The sequence below is a fragment of the Bos mutus genome, chromosome 9 (assembly GCF_027580195.1).
Source record: "Bos mutus isolate GX-2022 chromosome 9, NWIPB_WYAK_1.1, whole genome shotgun sequence".
In the NCBI taxonomy this organism is placed as follows: domain Eukaryota; kingdom Metazoa; phylum Chordata; class Mammalia; order Artiodactyla; family Bovidae; genus Bos; species Bos mutus.
Window position 1 is genome coordinate 89,621,170 of NC_091625.1, and position 22,113 is coordinate 89,643,282.

The following is a 22,113-nucleotide window of genomic DNA, read 5'->3' on the forward strand; positions in this document are numbered from 1 at the left end:
TTTGAAGGCAAAGGAGTCAATCTACAACTGAAAGTGAGACTAGATGGAAAATTCAGTCAGAGAGAACTTTCAATACTCTGAGATAAACGATAATGGAAAAGAATACTAAAAAGAAGGTATCTGTACGTGTTTGCGTGCATGATCAGCCGCTCAGTCATGTCCAGCTCTTTGCGACCTCATGGACTATAGCCTGCCAGGTTCCTCTGTCCATGGAATTCTCCAGGCAAGAATACTGGAGTGGGTTGCCATTTCCTTCTCCAGGGGATCTTCCTGACCTAGGGATTGAATCCATGTCTCCTGCATCTGTGTGTATTTATATATATAAATCACTTTGCTGTACAGCAGAAATCAGCACAACATTGTGGATCAAATACAATTAAAAAATGTAATCCTCAAAAAAAAAAAAAAAAAGTGGACGATCTGGAGAAAAGAGAAACCTATAGGAATTAGAAAGAATTCTTCAGTCAGAAAAAGGACACTTCAATGAAAACAGTCATAATGAAATAAATTCAGTTCTTCTCTATCAACTTCTAGGGCAAGTGGCAGATTTTACTGGTGTAGAAAATCTCTCACAAAGGTGGTGTGGCCCAGGGAATTCTAGCCGATTGTCACTCAAACATCCAGAAAACCGAGGCATGCCCTTGCAGGGAAGCAGCAATTCCTGACCGCTCTCAGCCTTCAATGTAGGGGAACCTGAGGAAATGGTGAGGTGGGATTCAGAGAGCCCCCCAGTTGGTTGGGGGCTGCCTGTGGGCACTGTGAATGCGCTGCAGCTCAGGTATGTGTTGGAGGAGAGAGTCATTAACTTCTCCAAGTGTCTTTGAGGACGAGTGCCTCTCTGGAATTTGACATATTTCCAGCAATGATGGGAAATTATACACCACTGATAATATTACGTGAAATTTCCTGGAAGAAGCTAATGACGGGAAACGTATAAAATATGCAATTTAGGGTGAAAGTGAAAGTCGCTTAGTTGTGTCCGACTCTGCCACCCCATGGACTATACAGTTCATGGAATTCTCCAGGCTGGAATACTGGGTGGGTAGCCTTTCCCTTCTCCAGGGGATCTTCTCAACCCAGGAATCGAACCCAGGTCTCCCCCCATTGCAGGTGGTTTCTTTACCAGCTGAGCCACAAGGGAAGCCTGCAAATTAGGAGGGAAATTCTAAATAGAAAGATCACATTTAAATAGAAAATTAGTACTCATTCTGCCAAGCTTCACTGAGCTCTTACGTATGTGTGCACACATAGGGGGGACTATAACAATATTAGGACATGAGGCTGCTTTGCTGATTAAATAAGAAACCCCTTAAGAATTTATTTTGGTTACATTTCCATACCGTGTCCTATGGAGTGTGCTACACCAATGCAGATATCCTTAATTCTCATAACATCTGTAAAAAAAATGTATTTTCCATTGTGTCTTCACTGTAGAGCAACAAATCTGGACTCCACACACATGATTCACAAGTTTCTGAACATGAATCCTGGCTCCTGTATCTGTTTCTGTGATATTTACAAACATCCCAAATGCCAGCATATTAAAGTGATCATTATGAAATATTGGGTTGTGTGTGTATCTTTTATTTCTACAGATGGTAAAATATGGACACATATTTGTACTAAAACTACTTATAACAGACATTCATTCAGTAAGTGCCTAACTGTTCACCGTTTGCTCCATTTCTTTTTTTCATTTTTATTTTAGTTTTGGATGTGTTGGGCCTTAGTTGCAGCAAGTGAGATTTTTGGTCGTGGCACTTGGGTTTAGATTCCCGGCACGTGGGATCCTAGTCCCCGGATCAGGGATCAAACCTGTGTCCTCTGCATTGCAAGGCATATTTCTAACCCTGGACCACCAGGGAAGCCCCTTGCTCCATTTCTTGATCCGGTATTGGACACAACACAGTCCTGCAGAAAGAAATTGACTTTTAGCAATCAATGTGTCCTTTTTAATCAACTGCCCTTTAGGACCATTCTCTAAAAATTGGTTTCAAAGTTCCAATTATCAAGAACTACCGATAATGCCATTTTAAAAGATGAAGAGAAATGGAGACAATGGTAGAAGACTTGATACTAGACTATTTTCCATCTATGTCTTAGACACATCTGTCCCAAATTTCACTAGGTCTTGCTCTAAGTAATACAGTCAGTGTTTTGTTTTGTTTTTTTAGGTAATAAAATACAGGACATATTTGCTGTGAATCAACATATACATATAATACGTGCTTAAAAAAGCTCTAAAAGAAAAAAAAAAAACAGTCATGAGGGGTCATGTGGAGACATGTTCTTTTTCACTTTTACACTGCTCGTAACATTTTAAACTAACATTTGCACTTTTTAACAACTAAAGCCATTGAAGAGAACAGAATGCATAAACAATGCTCACTGTAGAAGTCTTGATCAAAGCTTAAATGTTTTATGGGAGAGAATGCCGATAGTCTATGCTAATATTAAAATCAGCATATAAAATCCCGTTAGAGATTTCTTCAAATAGTGACTTTAGGAAGAGAAATACATTGGGTGTATTTTAGAAAATAAGGAAGTATGTCCTTTTTACGTGTGGGTGGGTTTTTTGTTTGTTCACCAAGGAGTTTGGATAGTGGAATGGGGAAACATTACATACTGCCCTTAATCCAGTTTACTTCCTGGTTCTTCGTCATGGCAATGTATGGGACCTATTTTGGAAGAAGGTCTACTTTTTAAAGAAAAACTGGTTCTTAGGGAAAATCCTTGAAATGGTTGTAAACAAGATGAAAACTTTATAGTAGCCCTGTTAACTCTGAGATAAAGGCTGAGGACAAAATCACATGTGTCTTTACACAAACCATCAACTGAGGAATTGATTAGATGTTTCAACTTAATACAGTATGACATCAAGGCTCAAGAAAGAATCAGTCATTGGTAAAAGGAACTCATTATTTTGACATTCTCACATTGTACTATCAGCTTTTCCTTTTTATGTGACTGTTCTACCTCAAATTTCCTAGTGCAAAAATGGAATCAAGTTCCTTCAGGTTCTGGAAAAAAATTGGTAAGTTATTCTTTAAATGTTTCATTTTTCTCAGTCAAAACATCATGATAAATCAATACTACAGCTTTACTTAGGAGTCAAAGACAATTTACAAATGTGTATGAGACACCTGATTTATGCAAGAGCGTCTGAGTTGGAAAGTCAAGATGAACAAGACAGAGGCTCTGAAACTGAGGCGTTCTGACAGGTAAATAGGCATCATAGAACATTGTACTGAGAGCTGAGTTAGATGTGTTTGCCAGATGGAGACCGAGGCAAAGGGAATTCCAAGCAGAGGGGGAAGAGTTGTGTAGAATTGTGAAAAGGCATGACATCAACATAGAACTAAGTGGGCAGATCAGATGTTTCAAGGTGGGAGCGATAAATTAGAACAGGCAGTGAGGCGTGATTAGGTGCTGAGCCAGGAAAACAATGAGGTGGAATCCAAATCTCAGATAGATCTCCTTTAAGATGATTTTGGCTTTCCAAGCTTTATTTTCCCTACTCACAATGGGAACAAAGACTAAACACTTGGAGCAAAAAGGCAAATTATTACACATGCTTAATTCAGTTCAGTTCAGTTCAGTCGCTCAGTCGCATCTGACTGCGTCCCCATGGATTGCAGCATGCCAGGATTCCCTGTCCATCAATGGAAAGGCAAATTGACTGCGTATTTAAATGACAATTTAAATGACTGCATATTTAAATGACAAGTTTATCCGAGTTTTTCCTTTCAACTTGAGAGAATAAACCCTTACACCTTGCTGTCATTATACAACCCTTTCTCATGCAACACCTTACCATTTCTTCTTCACAACAGTCCTGGAAAGTAAGCAGGATTTTTTTTTGTTTTATTAATCATTCCCATGAGTCAAGAGGAAGTACTCGCCAAGGTTGACTTACTGACTGCCCACAACTAAAACACATCAAGCCTAGCACTGGAACTCATGCCTTCCGCCTGGTTTCACACTCATTTTTGCTGTGCAGAGTTTCTTCTCTTGATATAGAGGAATGAATCGTGGTATTTTACCTTTTCAGGTATTTACAAAATGGGTTGCTCTTCAACGTTTGGAAAGGGTAAAACCTCGTATTGCAAACCCTCTCGTCACAGCGCTCAGTCTCTAGGAGGCATTGCCAGGACGACTGAATATGCGATAGATATTGGCAAGGAACAACTTCTCAGCTCCCTAGGACTTGAGACTGCCAGGGAGAAAGGAGCTGTTCTAGAAGCTCTGACAACAAAGCCTGACAAGGGAAGGAAGAGGTGACGCCACTCGTGACTACAGAACCGGGGTCGCTACCGCAAGGAGCCTCCCTGGGAGGCTTTGCTTCCACAAGCTAAGACCACTTTGGGGAGAAGCGGATTGGGAAAGGGGAGAAGCACCGATGCATTGCTTAGGAAAGACTATACAAAGGAAGAAAAACGGGAGCCGAAGGGGCATAACCATATACCCTCTGCCATTTCAGACAAATACAAATCCAGTGATAATCAAACCTATGACTTGAACCTCATCTCCTTCCTTTCTATACTCCGGTGAAACGACCTGGTTTTGAATGGGGTGTGTGAGGATGGGAACGGTGGTTAGAAATGTGTCTGGAAAGGTTATACAAGACTTGTCCCCCAAAAACATTGCCCCTAGAATTACTCCTCCTATTTTTCATAATGAGGTATCAAATATTGTAAAATAAATGTTTCATCTGGCTTAAGCTTTTATTTCATTGAGTTAAAACCTGTCAAAGTAAAATAATCTGCTACTAACACTCTGTCCGCTAGAGGGCAGTGTTGCATTTATAAACAATGTTTTCATCAAAATAAAAAAAAAAAAATGCAAGTTTCTGAGTTTATCCTTATTTGGAGAAAAAAAAAATCTATCCTTATATGTATGGGGTTTTCATAATTACATCTTTCTAAGGACTTTGAAAAGAGTCATCAAATTTTCTGTGAGTGAAATAAACTCAAAAGCGATAAATTTAATCTTGGGCTAAGTTGCTTCAGTTGTGCCCGACTCTGTGCGACCCCATAGACGGCAGCCCACCAGGCTCCCCCGTCCCCGGGATTCTCCAGGCAAGAACACTGGAGTGGGTTGCCATTTCCTTCTCCAGTGCATGAAAGTGCAAAGTCAAAGTGAAGTCGCTCAGTCGTGTCAGACTCTATGCGACCCGACCCCATGGACTGCAGCCCACCAGGCTCCTCCATCCATGGGATTTTCCAGGCAAGAGTTCTGGAGTGGGGTGCCATTGAGGTGTGTATAATTATACCTAGTTTTCCTTTTTGCTACTTACCCTAAGTCATTTAACTTAGGAATATTTTAGTCTTAAAAAAGGGTCAGGCATAATCCTATTAACATTGTAGTTATTCTTCCCAATGATAAGCTGTTTGAACTCTTAATATGTCTCTTGCTGGGGTAATATGGCCTGAAGATACATTCTTAGAATAAATTAATTAGAAAAGATTTTAAACTACCAACAGGCAGGAAATATTTTTTTTCCTTAAAATGTGTTCAAAGAGCCATGGTGAAAATGGATCCCAAAGGATTTCAATGCCAGTTTGTGCTGTATGTTAATCACTTCTTTTGCTGCCAGGTAAAGACAAAATCACTGCATCTTCTCACACGTGGTCTCTTTGTTACCAATTTCTCTCTACACCTGCTTCTGTTTGAAAAGATATGTTTCCAAAACTCTCTTTTTCTATTGGTATTAAATTTTTGTTTCTATCGGTATTAAATATTTATATTAGTATTACATTTTTATTTTACTTATTTCTATTGGTATTACATTTTTATTTTTATTTCCATGTATTTTAGGTTTATGGACATTCAATTGGTTTGGGATGCCAACTGCATTTAACAAGTTATTACCTGGTTAAAATCTGGATCTACTATGTTAGCTTATGTTTAGTTAAATAACTGAAGCCTCCTATTTGGCATGTAGATAGTTTCTTTTTCCCCCCCTTAAAATTAAGAGAATTACAGGATTGAATATTTAGATGTATTTTATATAATATATGCCAATTATTAGAATCCTCGACTTCAGTTCCCAACTTGACTGAAGCCCTATTTTAAGCTCTTTCTTCAGCCCACTGTAATTTTTGCTGTAAGTCATAATTAAGTTGGATGCTTCTGTGGGAAAGCAAGTATCTAGGATGTGAAAAGACCAACTGGACTTTTATTGACTTAGTAGACACTGTTATTAAAATGGCATGTAATCACCCATGTCCTTAAATGCTTCAGTTAAGTTGGAATCAGGCTTCTCGTTTTAGTTAACATGTGTGTCTATTATAAAAAGCAGAATGAAAAGGCTAAAACACCAGCAGCTGATACTCAGAAAAACATCTGCTAGCTGTCACTTACCCATCCATGGCATTCATTCCTTCCCAGGGATTTTCCAGTTACTATGTGTGTGACTATGTGTGGGATTAACAACAATTGAAGGTGATAATCCTGATCTTTGGGGAGACTTGCTTAATCTCAGGATATGATGAACTTAGAACACTCTGGGTATAAATGAGTGTGTGGTCCCTGCTCCACAGAACTCAGGGAATACTGAGTTCTATCTGTACTCCTTTATACGAGAGTTGGAAAGAAAGGACCAGGGATACCCAATGTAGAAAATAGGTTCTGTTGCATTAACTGAGATATAAATAGAACATGCTAAGCACACAGTGGCCAAATTCCATGAAATCTGAAAATTTCCCATCAGCCTGAGACTTGCAACTAATATCTATCAATAAATGATTATTTAGGGATTCCTTAGAAAGTACTGAACCCTAAAGTAACAGGTATAGGTATGTTGTGAATCCCGTCTTAACAGATGAAGAAATTGAAGCTCAGAGAGACTGAAGTGAAAGTCGCTCAGTCATGTCCGACTCTTTGCGATGTTATGGACTGTACGGTCCATGGAATTCTCCAGGCCAGAATACTGGAGTGGGTAGCCTTTCCCTTCTCCAGGGGATCTTCCCAACCCAGGGATCGAATCCAGGTCTCCTGCATTGCAGGTGGATTCTTTACCAGCTAAGCCACAAGGGAAGCCCCCGAGAGACTGAGAAACTTGCCAAATATTTCATAGCCATATGTTATAAAACCAGGATTCATCCAGGTCTAATTCCAGTGTGGTTTTCTTCCCTCTTCCATGCTGCTTCTTGAAAGTAGGCTTTATATGAGGAAGGCATGTTATTAGAATTTGTGTGTCATCTTTAAATACGGCCAGGCCACATCTATTCTGAAGGAAGCACATGGAGTTATTATTTGACTATTACTTATGAAATTGGTTAATTAAAAGTTTCTGTGCTTTTTTGCTTTATACAAAAAAGTAGCAATGAAATATACTTTCTGCTTAGGAGCACATGTTCCCAGGCATGAAAGTGAAAGTGTTAGCCGCTCAGTTGTGTCAGACTCTTTGCGACCCCATGGACTGTAGCCTGCCAGGCCATGGAAATTCTCCAGGCCAGAATACTGGAGTGGGTAGCCATTCCCTTCTCCAGGGGATCTTCCCAACACAGGGATCAAACCCAGGTCTCCCACACTGCAGGAGGATTTTTTACCATCCAAGTCACCAGGGAAGCCTCCCAGGCATGAGATGTATATTAATAAAGACAGGAATTTTGTGGCATTGAAAATGATCATATTTATGAAACCCAATGAAGCAGAAGTATTACACAATCAACTTCATATAGGCAAGAAATGGATTTTATTGTCTTATCTGGCAAGTACTTAGGAATTCTTCTTTTTCTTAGATTATTTTCCATGTGGACCATTTTAAAAATCTTTATTGAATTTGTTACAATATTGCTTCTGTTTTATGTTTTGGTTTCTTGGCCTTGAGGCGTGTGGGTGGGATCCTGGCTCCCTGACCAGGGATCAAACCTGCGTCTCTTGCATTGAAAGGCAAAGTCTTAACCACGGGACTGCCAGGGAAGTCCCAATCAGTCGTTCTTGAGTGAGGTCCTAAGACAGCAGGCAGATTTTAATAGGTTTACCAGGCCTAGATCTAAAGAAGCTAAACCTAAAAGGAATATAAAGAGTTCCATTGAGAGAGACGAAAATAATATTAATTTCCATCAGATGTAGGGAAACTATGACATTTTCCAGATAAGCAAGGGGTAGCAAAAATGTTGTGACTAGTTTTCATATTATTATTGATTTGAAGAGCCTGGGGTGGGGTGGAGGAGACAATTCTTAAATATTGTCCAGGTGGCTAACATATTTGGCTAGGATTTACAGGGGCTAGATTTCATTTTGTTTTAGAAATTGAATAATTTGATTAAATCAGAAAGGGAACCCCAGCTTCCCTCACCTTGAGTCTTCACTCCAAAGGATCAGGGTGTCTCAGAGCCTTTGGAAAGGGGTGCACTCAGCAGTGTTTCTCTCCAAGTTTTTCCTCCTCGTGCACCTTAAAGAGAAGTTTGATTCTCCGAGTTCACTGACCACCTCCCGGTCGAACAGACGACAAGATGTTTTACTATCCTTATCCCTTTGGACCTCCCTGGTGTGTTTGCAACATCCATCTTTCCCCTGTGTGTGAATCTCTCCGTTCTCCGGGCTGCTGTGCCAGCCTCGTGGTGTGTGTTGTGTGTTACCTCCCAGACCATCTCTTCTGTCTTCTGCATTTGCAGAGCTGTACCGCTCTTCCCTGAAAGGCTGGTTGGTATTTCCCGAGGTTTCAGCCTGTAGTTCATCGCTCTACATGCTAGGTCATCTTATCTCCTGTCTACTGTGTGCTGATGACTCCCTGCTTGTTCTACCCAATCAAGATCTGCCCTGCAAGCTTCAGCATCATTTCCACAACTAATCCTCGGGTACCACCAATGGAGCGAGTCCAACTGGGCCTAACCACCTTCTCTTCCAACACGCTCCCCCCTCTCTGAAGGCTCCGTCTCTCTACACCAGCTAAGGCGGCTCCTCGACACCACCACCACAGGGCCAGGTCAGGGTTGGCAGCCCCCACCACAAGCTCTGAGGCTTCTGCCCTCTGACCTTTCCCTCCCCAACCCCCCTTCATCCTCACTCCCCTCTGTGATTCCTCACCAGGCTCCTCACACTTGGACGCTCCCCTCTCTGACTTCCCTTCCACGTCATGGGAACCATGACCCAGGTAGCCCCGCAGGCATCCCCAAGACACCCAGCAGGACGCGTGTGTCGCTGGTTCCTCCCTGAGCTCAGGCTGTGAGCACCTGACCTTCCTGCTGGCTCTTGCTTTCTTCTAGCTGGATTTAATCTTCTTTCTCCATTCTTTTTTGGTTCATTCTTTCTACTCTTTCCAACAAGACTGGCTATAATGTTTTCATTGAGTATTTTATTTTCTCCATACCCATCTTTCCACTGACGGTCTAAGCGCTGCAAATGTGACTCAGAAAAAATATATATATACATTTACAGTAAACGAAGAGTTGAAAAGGAATGGATAAAGAAGATGTGGTTCATATATACAATGGAATATTACTCGGCCACAGAAAAGAACAAAAGAATGCCATTTGCGGCTACATGGATGAACCTAGAGATTATCATGCTACGTAAAGTCTGACAGAGAAAGACAAATATTGTATGATACCACTCATTTGTAGAAATTAATTTAAAAAATGATATAAATGAATTTATTTATAAAATAGAAACAAACTCACAGATTTTGAAAACAAACTTACCAAAGAGGGAATGTTGGGGGGAGGGAAAAATTAGGAGTTTTGGGATTAACAAACACACAGCTATTATTAATATATATAAAATAGATAATCAACAAGGCACATACTATATAGCACAGGGAACTCTATTCAATATTCCCTAATAACCTATATGGAAAAAGAATCTGAAAAAGAATGAATAAATGCATATGTATAAATGAATCACTAGGCTGTACACCTGAAACTAACACAATATTGTAAATTAACTATGCTTCAGTACAAAAAAAAAAAAGAATGGAATGCCTTCAATGGCAAAGGGTCAAGGAACCCTGATTCTGGCAGTTTTCCAATAGATAGCACTCAGAGGTAACACAGACTCGGCAGAGGCAGCCTCAATACTAAATTTTTCTGGAGGGTGACCTGGGGAGTAAAACCAAATAGTCATGTCTAGATTCAACTGCTTATTGAGAGTCTGTTCGCTGTCACACTGAGGCAGGGAAAATCCTGTGAAAGCTAATGACGTCAACAGTATCAGGCAACAATCAGCCTTCAACTTTAAATGACTGAATGAACAAGGGCATGACTTAGAGAAGGTCCCTAACCCCAGTGCCCACTTTTTGGTTTTGTGTATATGGCCTGGGAAACCTGGGTTCATTCTGGTACAAGTTTTTTGACTGTGTGTGTTTAAACGTTATGATAAGTTATAGAAACTTACTGATAAAATTTACCCATGACATGGTGAGACAGAGTTTTAAAACTAGAATTCTTTGTAAGCGATGTTTTTGATGGTCTGGTTACAAGTCCTTTGGAAGTCCTATGTAGCAAACCTGTGCTCCCACGTGAGATGAATCAGTCTCTGAGGGTGACAGGCAGAGAAAAGACTGCTTTTCTCTGAAATGACTCAACTGGCATGTGTGAGTGGATTTACTTCCAGGGGGATGGTTTCTTTACCATGGAGCAGACACGGATTTTGTTTTTCCTTTCAAAAAATATCCTTTGGCTTTTAAAGCATGCCTTTTAGTATTTCCACTGGCAAAGAGCTAACGTGTGACAGCGTCAGAGGATAAAATAGGACATTATTTTTGCACTGTTTTGAATTATACAGGCTGTGGTACTTGTTAAAAATGGAGGGAGGGGTGACCAAAAGTATGCTGATGAAGTGTTTAAGGTTCACTTAGTCAGATCTGTTCCATGGTCTGGAAACCAGTGTGTCAAATGGGATATAATTTTAACTTGCACAAGGCTATTTAACTCATTCATCTCTTGACCAGTTTCTCCTGAGAAGGATGCAGACCATCCAGTGCAGTGGACCAAATACTGCAGGCAGTACCCAGGAGCGCACGGGACTGTGAACTTCATTTGACAAGTCTTAGTTAATATAGTTCTTGAAGAGTTTACAAAGTAAAAAGCTTTGGAAACGGTTCATATCCAGCCTGTAAATGAAAAGTATGGAAGTGTCATCTTATAGTGGACAAAACAATGCATTGGGATACTAAGAGCCTTGCATTTTAGTCCCCCTACTGTCCTTAAGGAGCTTAATAACAGCAGGCAAGTCTTCAGTTGCCTTATCTGTCAAATCAGACATAGAATGTTCCAAATACTAGCTTTTAGCAAGGCCATTTTTCTTTCAAACAAAATCCTGTATCTTAATCTGATGAGTGAAAAAGCTAAATAGAGAACCATTCCCTTGGATACTGCCAGTGGGGAGCTTGGGACCGTAGCCAGTGACACTCCCCACCCAAACCCCCCAGAATCATCATCTCACTATCACACAGCAGCAGGAGTCGTCAATGGAACATTCTGGACACATGGTATCTGAAATCTGTGGAGTTCTCATCTTTTATGAGTAAACACAGAAATCAGTGTTGCTTGCTAGGACACCCCCAGGAGTAATGGAGAATTAAAACAGAAGTGGCTTAGTACCTAGAAACTTCCTTGAAAAAAAAAAAAACAAAACACCAGTCTGGGTTATTTTAGTGTAGCCTCTGAAGTTAGGTGAGAGTTCATGGAACAATTTGGAAATTAGGTTTAAGCTCGCAGTGCATTCTGAAATCTCTCCCTTTCTACCTCCTTTTTGAGGCACCTTGTTAGCACGATGCAACACGCTTTCACAGGTGTCTGAATGATCTCATGGATTCACACTGTGAGTGGTTTCGTAATGAGCCCACATCTTTAAAAGCATTCTTTCTCATAGAGAAGAGGGAAGGGGGTTAGCTACCTGAAGAGGCAGGTCGCTTTTTTGAATCCTGATCTAAGGGGAAACATTATTTTGACAAACCTGAACCTCTAGACATGTGGTCTTGACAACACCGTCCTGGTCGGGAACAGCTTGGTCCCCTCTGCAGAAGGGCTTGCAAGTCTGTAGGCCGTCTGGTTGATGGCCAAGACTCGGACATCCGTGACTTACTTGTGTAACAAAGCTTAAAGGGGCTAAACCCCATTCCTTTGCTTTCTCTTCTTGAAATGAAGGGCACTGGGGAGAAGAGAGAGATAGATGGACTTGGGGAAGGAACTGAAGTGGTTCTTTGACAAGGACAGAGGACATCGTGAAGAAGTCCTAACTGTTGAGATTTTTGAAGGAAAATATGGGAATATTCAGTAGTTATGTATTTATTCTCTTTATCATTGCCCCAAACAAACCATAGTGGTAATTTATAAGGACAGAAATAAATTTAAGCACGAGAGAGGAGCTGACGATGAAACGCGAAAGAGAAATGCAAATCTGAGGAAAATACTAAGTTGTTTCAAAAAGCTATAACATGGGAGGCTCCAGTGAGGTATTTATATTTATTACTAGACAGAGAAATTGATTTTCTTGGCACTCTATTTCCTTAAAAGGAGGTAAAATCAGCTACATGACAACTGTTCCTACTTAAGAATGACGGTTATGTCAGACTTTGATTTCTAACTTTTTTGTACTTAAATTACATTTTTTAGTGTTTCTTTTTGTTCTACTCCTTTGACCTAGCCTGGAAAATTTGAAGAACACTTCTTTCTTTTTATTTTCCCTCTCTAATAAGCTTTGACAATTTCTTGCCCTAAACTCAAAGTATAAAAGTTATGATATTTAAAGAATGGATGGGTAAAGGACATCTCCATTTATGAAGAGTTAACAGTTCCAATTAGCATCCAACTTATCGGGTTTTTTTTGTTTTTAAATAGTTGCTTACATTAGAAACTACCTGTGTGAGCTCAGTCGCTCAGTCGTATCTGACTCTTTGTGACCCCATGGACTGTAGCCCACCAGGCTCTTCTGTCCGTGGAATATTTTAGGCAAGAGTACTGGAGTGGGTTGGCGTTTGCTGTTGGATGAGTTGCCATTTCCTACTCCAGGGGATCTTCCTGACATAGGGAATTAACCTGCGTCTCTTGCATTGGCAGGTAAATTCTTCACCACTGTGTCACCTGGGAAGCCTCCATACTACCTTGATCTTAGCCAAAAGGCTGAGAGCAATTACATACTATTTATCAAAAAAAGACTTGTATGCTTATGGATTGTGCATTTTACGACCTAGACTTGGGTATCCATGACTCACTGATAGCAAATACTGTTCTTGACAACAATGTTCTCTTGTCTAAAACTAATACAATGCTCATCCAAGGCACCATATGTTTAGGGTCCAAATAGCAGGTTGGCCAAAAGATCACTCCGGTTATCTGTAAAAACCCAAAAGAACTTTTTGGCCAACCCAATACTTGTCACCCTAGATGTGTGGAGAGTTATTGTAGCTTCCAAAAGCTAATTTGTTCTCCATCCACTGTGTTCCGAGACAATCTGATGCTCACAAGCTCTCATTGACTATTGTGCTTAATGTACACCTGAAGAATTAATAAAAGCAAGTCTTGCTAAATATCTGAAGGACAGATAAAAGCAAACTGCACGAAACATCTGTTTGACAACAAAGATTACACAACAAAACTTCAGTGTTTGTTATTTTAATCCTGAAGCAATTCAGAAATGATTTCCTGCAGGCAAATACACTCATATCCTAATTACTGGAACATGGCATAGAGCAAGTGAGAAATAGAAGTCTAATTCTTAACAGGATGTAACAAAATATTTGCAATGTTTTATACAGACTTTAAAGTAAAACAGTCTTCCTTTCCAAAATAATTTTTTTTATTATATCCACAAGCTGACATTAAAAAAAAAATGCATTATTTGAAGCTGCTACTGCTAAGTCGCTTCAGTCGTGTCTGACTCTATGCGACCCCATAGACGGCAGCCCACCAGGCTCCCCCGACCCTGGGATTCTCAAGGCAAGAACACTGGAGTGGGTTTCCATTTCCTTCTCCATATTTGAAGCCAGGTCTTCTTTAAAGAGTTTTTATTTTTCCCATATGAAATGTTCCATAGCCCAGTAACCAACTCTTATTAAATGCACACTATGGGTCAGGCGCTGTTCTCAGCTAGTATGTGTTTTATCTCATTGAATGTTTAAAACGACCTTATTACGTAGGGATTCTTATCACTGTCATCTGATAGATGAGAAATCTGAAGACACTGAGCAACTTGTTGAAGGTCAAACAGACAGTGACAGATGAAGAGTCTGAACCCAGGCAGTCTGACTTGATGCTTTTGAACTGTGGTGCTAAAGAAGACTCTTGAGAGTCCCTTGGACAGCAAAAAGATCAAACTAGTCAATCCTAAAGGAAATCAATCTTGAATATTCATTGGAAGGACTGATGCTGAAGCTGAAGCTCTAATACTTTGGTCACCTGATACAATGAGCCGACTCACTGGAAAAGACCCTGATGATGGGGAAGATTGAGAGAAGGAGGAGAAGGGGACGATAGAGGATGAGATGGTTGGATGGCATCACCGACTCAATGGACATGAGTTTGAGCCAACTAGGAGATAGTGAAGGACAGGGGAGTCTGGTGTGCTGCAGTTCATAGGGTCACAAAGAGTTGAACATGACTGAGTGACTGAACAACAAGTCTGACTTCAGAACCACCATATAAAGTTGTTCCCCTATAATTCATGGATTAAGGCCAGAGCTAAATGATCTCCTGAAGAATGAGACAGAAAAAAATTTACACAATCGCACTAAAATACTTCCCTCTTTTAGAACTCTCTTTCTTCCATCTGAAATACTTAATTTACGGCTTAAGGTTGAAAGAAAAAGGAATCATAGCATGACTTTTCCCAACAAGGAACCATCATCTGGGAAGCAATTTTGATCTTTATAAAAACTATTTTAAACCTTCTAGATTGCTGCAGTATGGGATAGTTCTCTGGCAATGAAGTCTCCTAGAGAGCTGAGAGTGTGTTCAACACCAAGGCTGCCACTGGAGCATCACGTTTCATCTTCTGCTTTGGTCACTGTGATAATGCCACTAGATCACAGGACCAACCTCCAAGGATGTTGGGAAACTGTAGCAATCATGCACAGGAAGATGACTCCAGCAGCTGGGCATTGCTTTATGTTTTTAAAAAAAATTTATTTATTTTAATTGGAGGCTAATTAATTTATAATATTGTAGTGGGTTTTGCCATACATTGACATGAATCAGCCATGGGTGTACATGTGGGCACATGTGCTTTATGGTTTTGAAACAGGTTGGGGAGATCCAACGGACCATTGCTAACCCAGAAGATCCACCTATGAATTGGATCTTATAGGACCCTGAAACATGCAGTTCTACGGAAATTTCATTAAGTTTAGTTTGGCCCCTCCAACCTCCCAAGGGATGTCATCTTTGTAAATCTCGGAATTCTGGGTCCCACTGATTTTCTTATTTGAAGGCACTTTGTGGATTTGGAATGGAAACAGGTTTTCTGAAGTGCCCGAATCATGGACATTTAGCACTAGCCAGTACCTTGAGAATCAACTTTAACTCTCCATCACTTTTCTAGTGAGGAAACCACAAACCAGAGATTACAACTTTAATGTCAAAGAAGCTGTCAGTGACAACACTGCATTGGTAGCAGGTTCTCCGGCTCTAAGTTCAGAGTTTTTAACAAACTGGCTTGACCTTCATACCCATCATAGCCCCTGGCCTTTTAGATTTGTGGGCGTGAGTCTGTGGCACTTCTTTATCCTTTTTAGGAGTCTGTGGCTGAGGCTGCCACTCAAATCTGTGACAGAACAGTCAATCTCTCATGAAGGAACATAGAACTAAAACACTACATGGAATTCAATACTGCTAGAGATTACTTTAGTGTTCTTGCACCTTCTATTATGGGAGAATGCTGTCTACTGTTCAAAAAATACATAGCCGCAAATCTTATTTTTACTCATACCTTTAAGAAGCATGGGTGGAAAAAGTCATGATACAAAACAATTTTTCATTCTTTCCTACCAATTTCAGTGTAGATTCTGAGGAAGTATTATATTTTGCTTAGGGAAAGGTGTGCATTAAACCAATGAACATCTCCAATAACTGCTGCTTGTAAAGGGAATAAAAAGACAGATCGAGAAGTTTCTATGGTTCCAAGAGCTGACACGCATGTTCACGCCAGTTATGACGCAGCTCAGGTGTGGTATCACACAGATAAAAGGACGTACCAGGAGCAGCTGCAGCAACAGCACCAACAAAAGCAACACGTGTTGTTGGGTCTCTGGTTTCCAGGTGCCTGAGACACAGCAGGTGTTTCTTCATTCTGTGACTGCTGCCTTTTTCGCATTTCAGCTACTGCAGTGCCCAGGTGGCTGAAAGAAGAGAGAAAACATGAGATTGGAAAAAATTACGAGGGTAAATTGCCTCTGCGGAAGGAAGCATACTTTAGTTAAGGGGTTGGGGAGAAGACAATTTGAGAAAAGGTAAACACGAATAAGCTTTAGCAGTCAAGTTGCCAATTCTCCAGAAGTTTTTTTAGGCAAAATTCTAAAAACTACCACTATCGGCCGCATACAATCACAGTAAGTGTTGCCACGTAATCAGAATCAGTTGGGAAGGTAAATATGATAAGGTTTGAAAATGTATTTTCACTTCCTTCTTTACTCAAAGATGACTACACCTGCTTTCCTTTATGGACACCTTTACATGTTTATAGTGGGTGTGAGTGTTTTCTCCACTGACGTTTACACTAAGGTTATAAGTTTACGAATCATCGCTGCACGGTTTCTAACTCTATAACATAGTCAAGAAGAACAGTTTGATTTTAGCCCTCTCTGACCTTTTATTTTTTTCTCATCTCTTTTTAAAACATACAAACTCCTTTGTGGCACTTCTGGCTCACCGTCCCAGGACTTGATAACATTGGCAAAATTCCTTACTCTGGTAGGTGTCCCTGTTGCAAATGCATCAGCTCCCTTTCCTCCAGCACTCAAAATTTATGTTCATTTAGTAGATACTTGTGGAAAAATAAAAAGTTATCAAACCCACAAGAATCATTTTAGTGGAATTTATATATCATGGCAGATAAGAAAAATGCTGGGGTACAGACTGTCCTACCAGTGACCTTACTGGTAGGGTGAGTGGCCACATATTTATAAGCCAAGTGAGTTGCCACATATTTATAAGACCAACTCTAATCCAAAAGTTATTTATGATAAAAAATAAAGTTTTATTTTATTAAACTAAAAGATAGCATAAACTTCTAGAAAAGGGAATGATTCTACTGAATAATATTTTCACTAATATGTAATGTATGTAAACCACACATATATATTATCATATGTATGACTGTAAGCAATATTTGTTAATAACATAAAGTACTTTGGAATTTTTAGCATTGTGATCTCACACTTTAAAAAACATTTTCAGCTCTGAATACAATGATACTTAAAAAAATACCATATTCTTTTTTTTATTTTATTATGTTTTACTGGAGGATAATTGTTTTACAATGTTCTGATAGTCTTTGTCATACATCAATATGAATAAGTTATATCGATATATAGATACAGATATCCCTTCCCTCTGGAGTCTCCCCCTCCCCACCCCCCCCCTCTAGGTTATCTCAGAGCACCAGGCTGGGCTCCCTGTGTTACAGTAGCTTCCTGCTAGTTACCTATTTTAAACATGATAGTGTATATATGCCAGTGCTACTTTCTCAAGAGCAACCCTCTCCTTAGACCAGAAACAGACCAGAAAACCACAGTGGTGGATAAACAGGGGTAATTCAACTGGGAACAGAAAGCAGCAAAGGCTCCATATTCAACTGGGGTAAAAAATGCTCCACTGTGAGCAGTGGAAGGCCAGAGTTCAGGTCACCTGAATAAAATCAGGGGGTGGTGGTTCTGTCACTCATAAAAAGATGCTAAAAAAACGATCTGTACTATCAAGGGTAGCTAGTGCCCGGAGTGAGAGGATGCACAGAGAGCCCCCTGACCTGACCCAGGCCAAGCAGCCCACAGGTTCTGTGAGCGGGTTAAGGATATCTCCAAAACCATTCCTGGATGAGAGAAAATCCTGAGATGCCAATGAAAGAGCTACTTTGGAACTGAAGGTCTTGAGGGAGTATAGGAGATAACTGAGAAGCATTATAAAGAGTGAGAGTGAGGAATACACCTCTTAGTGAAAGCACAAAATCCAATGAACACTAAAACCAGAAAGTCACTCAACAATCATGAGATGACTACACTCCTGATCAAATGCGAATAATAGAATCATCTAAAATTAGTTTAATGAGCATATATTTAACATAAACAATATGACAAAGGAAAAAACTGTTCACGTAAGAGAACAAGAAATTATAAAAACAAATATAGGCAAAAATGAAACAAAAACAGATAAAATAGAAAATGGAGAAACAAACAACATAGCCATTAAAAAGATTCAAATGAAATAATCTCTTCCCATAGCAACCCCCAGAAGAATAAGTATCAAGGACTGTACTCAGAATTCAACAAAGAGAAAAGCTGAAACATATAAAAGGGAATTGAGACAACTATAGCAGTAACACTGAAAGATTCCTGTATGTGTCCAACAAGATTTTTATCATAAGGAAAGAATTAACAGACTGTCAGGGAAGTATTTTCCAGGAAGCTTTATTGGAAGAAAAAACAAAAAAACAAAACCAAAAAGACTTACGATGAAAGAGCATACCACATGCTTTAGCAGGATTAATAAAATCCATACATATATGCATTAAAATATAATCACAGAACTCTAAGATAAAGATATCAGCTGAATTACCCACAGAGGAGTAGCAAGGACTGACAGAAGAATAGCCACAGCAATCAGACAAGAAAAATAAAAGACCAAAATCGGGGACTGACCTGGTGGTCCAGGGATTAAGCATTTGCCTGCCAATGCAGGGAACATGGATTCGATCCCTGGTCTGGGAAGATCCACATGACATGGAGCAACTGAGCCCATGCGCCGCAACTACTGAGTCTGTGCTCCACAATTATTGAGCCTGTGCTCTAAAGTCTGTGAGCCACAACTACTGAGTCCGTGTGCTGCAATTACTGAAGTGTGTCTAGAGCCCATGCATTGCAACAAAGAGAAGCCCTCACTCACCACAACTGGCGAGACAGCCTGGGCAGCAACGAAGACCCAGGGCAACCAAAAAATGAATTCCAAATTGGAAGGGAAGAGGTAAAATTGACTACACATGAAAACTACCAGAACTAATAAGTAAATTCAGCAAGGTAAGAATCTGCCTGGAATGCGGGAGACCTGGGTTTGATTCCTGGGATGGGAAGATCCCCTGGAGGGCATGGCAGCCCACTCCAGTATTCTTGCATGGAGAATCCCCATGGACAGAGGAGCCTGGCGGACTACAGTCCATAGTGCTGCAAAGAGTCGGACACGGCCTCGCAACTAAGCACAACACAGCACACAGCAGGATACAAGGTTAACATGCAGAAATCTATTGCATTTGTTTATGCTAACAATGAAATATCAGGAAAAAAAACGCTTAGTTGCATTTGCTTCCTGTGTGCCATGATAAACAGTGATGCTAAAGGTAATTCACTGTGGTTTACCTATAAATAAAGAAAGAAAAATTTGTATGTCTGTTATATTTTTCTTTGAGTTCACCAATCAAGTTTTAAGCAAAATAAGTCTTCTTAATGTTATACAAGTGAAGAAAAAAAAAAAAAGTTTTGCAAAATGATCATATCTATGGACTGAAACTGTCAAATACTTTTGAATATGTGGAGGTCAATCCTTCTTCCTTCTCTTCAACCCCATAGGGAGAAAGACTGTCAAGAGATCACTTACTTTCAAAGATAGAGGAGAATGAAGTAGGAGAAATTCTCCTTTACAAGAACGCACCTGTGCACCGAACTGGGACTTCAGGCTTTGTGAAATGTGCAGCCCCAGGAGGATGCAGGATCCAGGGGCAGAGCAGGGCCGGGAGCAGGTGTGGTGGCATCTCAGATTGCTCCCCTCACACTGGCCAACTTGAAAACATTTCATTTAGGGCTTTCCTGGTAGCTCAGTGGTAAAGAATCTGCCTGACAATGCAGAAGACATGGTTTTCATCCCTGGTCTGGGACGATAATACATGCAGAGCAACTGAGCCTGTGTGCCACAACTGCTGAGCTTGTGCTCTAGAGCCCAGGAGCCACAAATATTCAAGCCCTCGGGCCCTTAAGCTCAGCAACAAGAGAAGCCACTGCAATGAGAAGCCCGCGTACAACTACAGAGTAGTTGTACTCTGCAATAAGAGAAAGCCCTGCTCTCTGCAATAAGAGAAAGCCCATGCAGCAACAAAGACCCAGCACGGCCAAAAGTAAATAAACAAATTAAAAAACAGAAATACTTCATTTAGTTCTCACTGAGGTTCTGCAAATGCTGTTATGGAATAAGATTAATGGCTCCAGCATCTTCATTTCCCCCTCCATGGCTTAGGAAAATTTATTAACCAGGAAAACCCATAAATCTATATTGTGATCAGAGAGGGCTTTCCTTCTGTTGTGAATTAATTGTATCTTCCAAGAAATGAAGAGAAAATTCTGATCTCACTCCAGTTGTATACAATTTTATCCCATGTAGCTCCTTCCATTTTTTCTGGATGAGATGCAATGATCAAAACCATCTTTATGCAAAAAAAATCAAAATTCAACATGCAGAACTACAGCAAAACAAAAAGCTCTGCACATCAAAATGAAAGTCAGTCTACAGAATGAGGGAAGTACTTGGGGACAACAGGTCTGATATGGTCCCCAAATATTTCCCCCATCCTTTAGATTGACTCAGTGATAAAGACCCCACCAGCAAGGCAGGGGTCACAGGAGTTGTGGGTTCGATCCCTGGGTCAAGATCCCTGGAGGAGGAAATGGCAACCCACTCCAGTGTTCTTGCCAGGAAAATCCCATGGACAGAGGAGCCTGGTGGGCTGGTCCATAGGGTGGCAAAGAGTCAGACATGACTGAGCGACCGAGAACATATGTCTGATAAAAGGTTAATTTGCAAAATATACAAAGAATTCCTACCATTCAATAACAAAAAGACAAATATGATTTGAAAACGGGCAGAGGAATTGAACAGACATTTTTCCAAAGGAGGCAGACAAATGGCCAAACAGATGGCAATATGCTCAGCCTCACTAGTCATCAGGGGAGTGCAAATCTAAGCCACAACGAGATTATCACCAGACACTTGTTAGAAGGGTTATCATCAAAAAGACGAGCGAGAACAAGTACTGTCCAAAAATGTAGAGGAAAGGGAACCCTTTGCAATATTGGTGGGAATGTAAATTGGTTCAGCCACTAAGGAAAACAATATGGAGGTTCCTAAAAAAATTAAAAGATAACCACACGATACAGCAATCCCACTTCTGAATATATGTCCAAAGGAAATGAAAACTGGATATCAAAAAGATACTTGCATTCCCATGTTTTGAAGCATTATTCACAAAAGCCAGGATATGGAGATGACCTAAGTGTCCATCGATGGATGAATGAATAATGTGATATACATATACACATACAAACAATGGAATATTATTCATGGATAGTTCTTGAGGGCATTATGTTAATGGTGATAAAGCAGACAGAGAACAAATATTGTATGACATCACTTATATGTGGGCTTCCCAGGTGGTTCAGTGGTAACAATCTGTCTGTCAGTGCAGGAGAGGCAAGAGACACGAGTTCGATCCCCGGGTCGGGAACATACCCTGGAGGAGGAAACGGCAACCCACTCCAGTACTCTTGTTGGAAACTTTTATGGACAGAGGAGCCTGGTGGGGTATAGTCCATGGGGTCACAAAGAGTTGGACAGGGCTGAGCGACTGAGCAGGCATGCATTACTTATATGTAGAATTAAAAAAAGTTGAATTCATAAAAACCGAGAATAAAATCATAGGTACCAGAAACTAGGGTGTGGGGGAACTGGGAAGATGTGGATCACAGGGCACAAACTTGAAGTTAGAAGATGAATCAGTTCTTCTTATTCATAGAAGATGAAGAGCTAATGCATGGCACTGTGATTATAGTTAACACTACTATATTGCCTATTTTGAAGTTGTTAAGAGACCTGAGGATGAGATGTTTGGATGGCGTCACTGACTCACTGGACATGAGGTTTGATCAAACTCCAGGAGATGGTGAAGGACAGGAAACCTGGTGTGCTGCAGTCCATG

The 22,113-nt window shown here is 40.4% G+C and overlaps 1 protein-coding gene across 4 annotated transcripts in view; it reads right to left on the bottom strand.

Moving 5' to 3' along the window:
• Window positions 1-22,113, bottom strand: part of RGS17 (regulator of G protein signaling 17) — a 103,723-nt gene that overhangs the window by 20,778 nt on the left and 60,832 nt on the right. For all 4 annotated transcript variants that reach the window (XM_070376892.1, XM_070376891.1, XM_070376894.1 and 1 more), the window contains exon 2: window positions 16,139-16,282. In XM_070376892.1, the coding sequence (XP_070232993.1) occupies window positions 16,139-16,257 (119 nt within the window). In that variant the 5' untranslated portion in view covers window positions 16,258-16,282. The remainder of the gene's footprint in view (window positions 1-16,138; window positions 16,283-22,113) is intronic.